This window comes from Vombatus ursinus, unplaced genomic scaffold (assembly GCF_900497805.2).
Source record: "Vombatus ursinus unplaced genomic scaffold, bare-nosed wombat genome assembly UNPS02001287.1, whole genome shotgun sequence".
In the NCBI taxonomy this organism is placed as follows: Eukaryota; Metazoa; Chordata; class Mammalia; order Diprotodontia; family Vombatidae; genus Vombatus; species Vombatus ursinus.
The window spans coordinates 17,270,379-17,277,618 of record NW_020941065.1 but is presented as its reverse complement, the minus strand read 5'-3'; the positions used below and the strand labels follow the sequence as shown (position 1 = coordinate 17,277,618).

Here is a 7,240-nt window from a genome sequence, read left to right as displayed (position 1 = left end):
AATCGCACACTGTCTTTGGGATTAAGAAAAAAATCTGAAACTCACAATCTTACAAAAGTGAATGTTGAGTACTATCTTTACATGTAATTGGGAAAAATAAAATACTATTAAGTGGGGAAAAAAATCAAATCAAATCAAATCACCACCCAGTCCCTAGCTAGAGGCTTGAGGGTCAGAAAACGATTTCCTTAGTCATACCAGAAGCAAACGTTTGGGGTCACAAGGGGCCTCAGAAGTCTCCAGTCCAACTCCGAAGGTTCTGCCCAGGATTTCCTACCAGTTATGAATTTTGTGGCAACCCCATTTTACTAACATTTGACTGCAGAGTCAGCCCAGCTCATATTCTTCCCATTGTTTTACTAGCATGACCCATTGAGGAATAGGTGATGTGCACCAAATAGCACTGATTTGTTGAAATCCCTTTTGCGGACAAATGCAGAGCTCGACTCCAGGGGGAGACACTGCAAATTACTGCCGAACAGAGGCCAAGAGGTATTACGTTTATAAACATTTGGAATTTTATTTAAAAAAAAAAAACATCACAACCATTAACATTGTTACAGTTAGTTCTCCTCCTGGGTCTCCACACAATGATATTTGAGCATGCTCACAACAATGGTTTCTCATTGGTTTATTAGTCTTCGTTAAACAACCATCTTAAAAGAAGGAAAAGAAACTCAGGGCACTACCATTTAACTTGTTTTAATGTTTCTCCACAAATGGTGAAAAATACTAAAGTACAGACAAGGAATAATCATAATGTTGTGGCCAACATTATAAATATGGAATTATAAATTTAAAACATTTTCTGGTTTAAAAAATAAATCTGGTAGTAAATGCAGCTCTGCGGGGTTTCTGCGTCTAGTACGGCCGGTCTCTGCGCTCCTGACGGTGCTCGCCTCTGTAGAGCAAGAAGAGGTCCCAGTTAAAAGAGCCAGATGCCCAGACAGGGGAGTGGGTGACTCCGGCCACCTTCCCCACACGTGCAGCTTCTGCCTGGGGTCCCGGCTTGCTCACCCAGCACCGCCCCCTCCCCGCACCCCTCCGTAGCTGGCTGCAAACATACTTATCCATTTTCCCAGGTCCTCCACGCCCGCCTCTTCTGCCTCCCATCTGCTCCATCAGAGGCCCAGGAGGACCTCCGGGTCCTCCTCTTCTTCCACCACCAAAGCCGCCTCGATCCATTCCTCGGCCTCCCCGGAAGCCGCCTCTGTCTCCGCCTCGGCCTCCTCTGAACATGCCACCAGGCCCTCCACGATCCATGAGGCCGCCTCTGCCACCCCTCATGCCACCAGGGCCACCTCTGCCGCGATCACCACCTGACAAAAAGGATTAGGGAGGGGCAAAGATAGGGGTCAACTTCCAATTAACAATAAATTTCAGGGAAGGAGGAAATTGATTAAGCAAGGTCTGAATCTCAGGTGTGTGCCCTGGAACAAAGTCCCTTTATTTTCACGGACCTCATTTCCTCTTCTGTAAATCGAGGGCCTGGGATAGGAGATTCAGGCTCCACGCTCAGGTCCCCACCCACCCACTCACCATTTTATACTGACTTCCCCAACCACCATCACTGTTTTCATCAATCTAACACTAATTCTCACCTTCTTGGGAAATAGTGCAGAGGGAACTAGAAAATACCATCCCAGTACCTACCTGGAGGTGGAAAGGGTGGTGGAAGAAATCCCTCTGGCTTAGGGGCCTTACACTGATTACACTCTGTTCTCCAGGCAAAATTCTGGTTTCCACAGCCTCTGCACAAAAAGGCAGCACAGCAGAAATCAGCAGCAGCATTGAGCGGGATGGCAGGTGACACATTTACAACACTTTTGTACAACATGGGACAACTGTCACTCAATCAGAACCTCAGAGACACTAATCAAGCCTCAGGCTCAGCCACTCACTGAATCACAACTGAACAAACCAGCAGCAGAACCAATATGGGCAGTCCTTTGGGAGTTCATGTGACAAAGAGCACGTGACCATTATGTACAGAACTAACCAAAAACAGGAACAAATTCTCTTCCTTCCACTTGAAACGCTAAGGGCACCGCGGACACCTTTTACATTGTCTGACCCCCACTTCGGTCCAGTCTCCTGCACTGCTTCTTCATGCAGCGGGGACCCCAAGGCTCTGTCCTCTTTCCTCTCCTTCCTCCCTCATCATCTCATCAAATCCCATGGACACAATCACCCTCTCTAGGCTGGTAGATCTCCAGTCTACCTGTACTGCCCTAACCTCTTGCCTACCTCCAATGTCACATCTCTAACTGGATACCAGTTAAATCCAACAATTCTGTCCAAAAAACCAAACCAAAAACCTCATTCTCTTTTCCCCAATATCTTTCTACCTTCCCCTATTGCTGTAAAGGACACCATCATCCTCTCACAACCCCAGGAGTCATCCTGGACTCTTAACTCTCACCCCCCATATCCACGCTGGCATCCAGTTTTGTTGGTTTTACCTCCTTAACCTCTCTCGAATACAGTCCTCCCCCTCCCCCCATGCTGTCCTCACCACTGGGCTACGACAGTAGCTGGGGTGTGAGGGTGGCCCCTCCCTGCCTCTACTTCAGCCACCAAAGCCATCTTCCTGAAGCGAGGCTCTGACCACACCACAACGGCTCCCAGTTTGTTGCCTCGGGATCCAATACAAAATCCTGTTTTGGCCTTTCTAACTTCCATTCTCTCCTATGTGCTCTGGTGCACTGCCCCAGGCCTCCTGGCTGGTCCTGCAACTCTCCCTGCTGACTCCCAACGTGTGCTGACGGCCCACCTTCCCAATCCTCCTCAATCTCAGGTGACTTCTGAGATCACCCCCCACTTACCCTCCATAGATCTTGGTTACACATAAGGGTTTGCCATCTCCCCCATCAGACTGGGAGCACATTAAGAACACGGGATTTTTTTTTTTCTTTTTGGTCTATGCACTTCTAGAACTTAGCATTGCCTGGAACATAATAGGTGCTTAATAAATGCTTGCTGACTACCTTTTCCATTTAAAAATTACCTCACACCTTCATTACAATGGCACACAGATACTTTTAAGTTGCTGCCAACTTACTATTAATATCACATATATGTAAGCTTGGTTTTATTTTGCTCAAGAAAATACATACGGATTAGGGCACTGCCAATCTCCTGCTCTGTGCTGGACGTTTCCTCCTCCTGAAGGGTTTCCTCGGGAACCCCTGGGTCCTCTTGGTGGAAAACCTCCCCGGTCTCCTCCTCTGCCTCCCATCCGACCCATAGGACCTCCTGGTCCCCCTGGCCCTCCAGGACCTGCAATGAAATGAACTCCTTGTAGCATCTGACTTTAGCAGCAAAGGCTATGCTGATCCTGGGCCTTCTTTAGAACAGAATGATTCCTGAGGATTAACTCTAACCGTGGGAAAAAACGCTCATGAGGACAGTGACATCACACCTTCACCCTAACCTCTGCTCCCTCTTCTTTGAAGATTCTCATGCTATTCCAATCTCACTGGTTTTCCCCTGCCCAATTTCTGTTTACTGGGGGCATCACACAGGCAACCTGTGGAACCCGAGAAGCTGGTTTTGAATTCTGATTTTGCTGCTTACAATGTGTGTGATCTTAGATAAGTCACAAGCCGCTGAAGCCGTTGTGTAATGTCTAAAATGAAGACAATGCCACTCATAGGACTCCCTCACAAGGCTGCTCTTTGCTCCAGTACTGTGCAAAGTAAATCGAGCAGGATGCCGTCATACTCTCCCCTCCCCCAATGGCAGGATGGGCTCCTCCCTAGGTCGAGTCTATGACTGTCTTGTGCCCAGGAGCACTGAGGAAGCCTGAAGGGAACCCGTGGAGAGTGCGTTACCTCCTCGGAGAGGAGGAGGCATCCCTCTGCCTTCACGGGGTGGCATGCCACCTCGCATGCTGTTCATTGGAGGTTTCTTCCGAGCAAGAGACACTTTGAGTTTGCTCCCTTGGAAGTCTTTCCCTGAAATAAGATGAAAGGCAAGCATGTTTCTTGTTCACTTCTGCTTCTTTCTCACGGTGAAGAGAGCCATCTGGTTGGTTGCCCTCTACCTTAACATTACCAAACACTCCACCCTAAGAAAAAGCAGTCTGTGGTGTGTGCGCGCACACACGTGCCGCATTCAACACTCTTTGGAGGGGGCATACCACAAAAAGCAAGAAAGACAGGGCTGGGCCCCCGGGGCCACATTGCTCCCTTCTGGCTGGGTGACTGTAGTGAGCACTGCTGCTGGCCATGGTTCTAGTTCTACCACCGACCCCTATGGGAACTGTCCCTCCTTGGTTTCATATAGGAGCAGAACATGTGGCTTCCTCAGCAAGCCTCAGAAAGCCAAAGAACTGGACTGAGCTTCTATCAAGCGCCCCAACAAATGTTTGGTTTTGTGCACAAAAATTTCTACATGTTAAGATTCGTTTCTGTGGGAGGGAGAGACTCAGGGTGAGACCTTTCACAAGGGGAGGTCATGGCGATCATTTACGAGATCAAAGTCCACACAAAGAGTCTTAACTTGTATCAATCTGATTTTAGGTTTGAATGCATGGGCCTCTTCACTCCCCCCAAACTTCTCCTCTCTACCCACAGCACCATCAGGCATCATTCCAAGCTGGGCCTCCGTTCTCACCATCAAACCATTCTACTGCAGCCTTTGCAGTAGGTGGGTCATCGTAGGATACTGTGGCATCTCCTTTTGGTTTTCCGGTTTCCTTGTCTAAGTAAATGTTTATCATCGGCTGCCCAGTCCTTTTGTTCATCTAGACAAACAAAACAACATCTATGCAGTGGCTGAATAGTTCCCTTCTGATTTAAAAGGAAATTCGTGCTCAACAGAGTAAGTCCCTGTACCAAGAACACAGCCCCAGGCCCCTAGGCTCCTCTGGGCATATAGACCAGGTAGCCACGCCTCACTCATTCAGGTCATATACAACTGTGAATCCTTAAAGACCTCCAAAAAACCAGCTGTCACAAAACTTGCGCAGTACTCTGCTTTCCCGAGAGGCCTCAAGGCCCCAAGTCAAAGGGAAGCTCAATATTCAGCAGAACTTTTGGCTTCACTGCCAACTCCACAGTTTACAAATAGGGGGAAAGAGTGTGGAGGCAACTCAGGCACCAGATACTGCTTCTGAACCCCAATAATCCCTGGACTGCAAAACTCAAAAGTCCGACTGCGTTCAGGACAGTACTCCCATTATGAAAAGGTGAAATTTATGAAGATAGGGAAGAAGGGCAGAAATATATTTTAAGAAATTTTCCATTAGAAAAAGATTAAAAAAAAAAAAAGAGACATGGTGCTTAAAAGATTGAATGCATTTTTTCAGTAAATACCCACAGCATAGCAATACTGAGCTACATATAAATAACAATAAATTCCAATATTCAGACCAAAGCAGCTCCTGAGAAATCTGAACCTAGGTCTTGTCTTCTGAGAGACTTGGACATCTCTGAGACTCAGAAGCTTCCATTCTCACTGCTGAGCGGGCAGAGCTGGGAGAGACCACGTTTTTACCCACCTTGACAACCCCACACTGTTTGAAAAAGTCTGCCAGTTCATCAACAGTCACATTTTCATTCAGTCCCTGTACATAAATTGCACTGTTTTCCGAGTCTTCGTCTGGATCTACAGGTGGGCCTAAAACGTAAAAAAGCCAACACATATCAGCAGACCTAGTTCCCACTGAAACTTGGGACAGACCAGTAGGTATCTGCCCATCAGCACCAATCGATCAGTGTGCTATTAGACTTGTGGGCAAAGATTTCATGCCTCAGGGAGGGGCTGGACTGGATCATCTGAGGCCTCCCTCCAACCCTGAAAGTCAGACTCTCACTCCTCAGGAGGCCTGAAGCCAGTAAAAGGGATGTTAGGAAGCCCACCAGCGGCCCTGAGAAGGACACAGGAGCAAAATTCATCATGCCACTAAACCCTGCACCATGAAGGAGAGTAGAAACAGGCCCAAGGAGTCCAAGTTACCTAAGTCAAGGTCTGGTCCTTCTTCCATAGGTCCTGCCAATCAGGAAAGAGCACACAGAGGCCCATTAGTGCACGCCTTGCACGCTGCACACCTTACAAACACACATCACTATCTACTACACCACCATGTGATGGGGCTTCATTAAACTCCAATTGACCCGCACTGCCAAAAAGCAGCAGTGCCCCTTTTAAACATTGGTGATCAGAGGGCTAGGGCTTTTTTTTTTCTTTTTTACAAGTCTGCTTTTAAACCATTAACCGATATTACCCTGTTTAATGCTCAACGTGCCAATCAGTGTTAAGTTTAAATTAACTTTTTTTCCTCCAAATAAACCAAATTGTAAAAATGTCTGTTCCCCCAATTACAGAAGCAGTCGCTCAATACTTCCAAGTTACCCTTTGTTTTGTAACCATAGGTTAACCTTATTACCCCTAATGCAATGCCGGCAGTACCCATTACAGTCTTGTTGTATAGGCCACTTTTAAAACCACTTAGGAAACTAACAAAAATCATATTTTTCTAAGAACTGACTGCATTTTTTTTTTTAAACACTATCCATTGTAATACTCAAAAACTTACCACCAGGCTTATTGAAGCCACCTCGCTCTCCAGCGCTGCTGGGGGGATAAACGAAGAAATGAAGGCCTTTCCCTTTACAAAGCCAGTGCCGCTCGGAGCCCCGGGGGCTCGTGGGAAGAAGGGCACTGGCTAACCCCATCTCCAAACAATGCATCTCTCTCAGCTTGTCACTAGGCCTCGCTCCGGGCAGCTCAGCTTGCTCTTTATACACAACCTTGCTTGTCTGATCTTACACACCAGTCTGGCTGGCCCTTTCAGTTCTGGGGGTGGGTATTAATAGTGCAATACTTGGCAAATAGGGAAGACAAAAATCAATCATCAGCTGGACAAGGAGCTTGGGAAGTACAAGAAACATGGGGCAAGATTTCGCTGAACCCTCTCTTTCTGCTATGTACATAAAGGTGCACCCCCGCTTTCTCCCAAGAGGAGCGTCAACTGAGCCTCGGGGCTCCCTAACCAGTTAACAGTTTAATAAAGCAGGAGACAACCACATCAACACCTACAACACACATCAGAGGGCACTTCCATCAAATCTTCAGCATAAAGCCGTACAATTCAGGTTACTGATGGATTTAACAGTCTTTGTGGAAGGAGGGTTTACAAATTAGGCCAAGGCTCAATGGACTGGGGGTACAGCTTTACAGACATTTTGGTCAGAGTCAATCCAATCTTCACATATGGTGGCCTGAAGTCACCGCC

The 7,240-nt window shown here is 47.3% G+C and overlaps 1 protein-coding gene across 2 annotated transcripts in view; it reads right to left on the bottom strand.

Moving 5' to 3' along the window:
- Positions 1-616: 616 nt before the first annotated feature.
- EWSR1 (EWS RNA binding protein 1) overlaps positions 617-7,240 on the bottom strand; it is a 29,744-nt gene continuing 23,120 nt past the window's right edge. Inside the window, exons 9-17 of one of the 2 annotated variants that reach the window (XM_027863427.1) lie at positions 6,542-6,579; positions 5,962-5,994; positions 5,504-5,622; positions 4,618-4,747; positions 3,834-3,956; positions 3,117-3,279; positions 1,654-1,751; positions 1,067-1,319; positions 617-901 (exon numbers count right to left, since the gene is read on the bottom strand). In XM_027863427.1, the coding sequence (XP_027719228.1) occupies positions 862-901; positions 1,067-1,319; positions 1,654-1,751; positions 3,117-3,279; positions 3,834-3,956; positions 4,618-4,747; positions 5,504-5,622; positions 5,962-5,994; positions 6,542-6,579 (997 nt within the window). In that variant the 3' untranslated portion in view covers positions 617-861. The remainder of the gene's footprint in view (positions 902-1,066; positions 1,320-1,653; positions 1,752-3,116; positions 3,280-3,833; positions 3,957-4,617; positions 4,748-5,503; positions 5,623-5,961; positions 5,995-6,541; positions 6,580-7,240) is intronic. The other variant, XM_027863437.1, reaches the window with a different exon arrangement.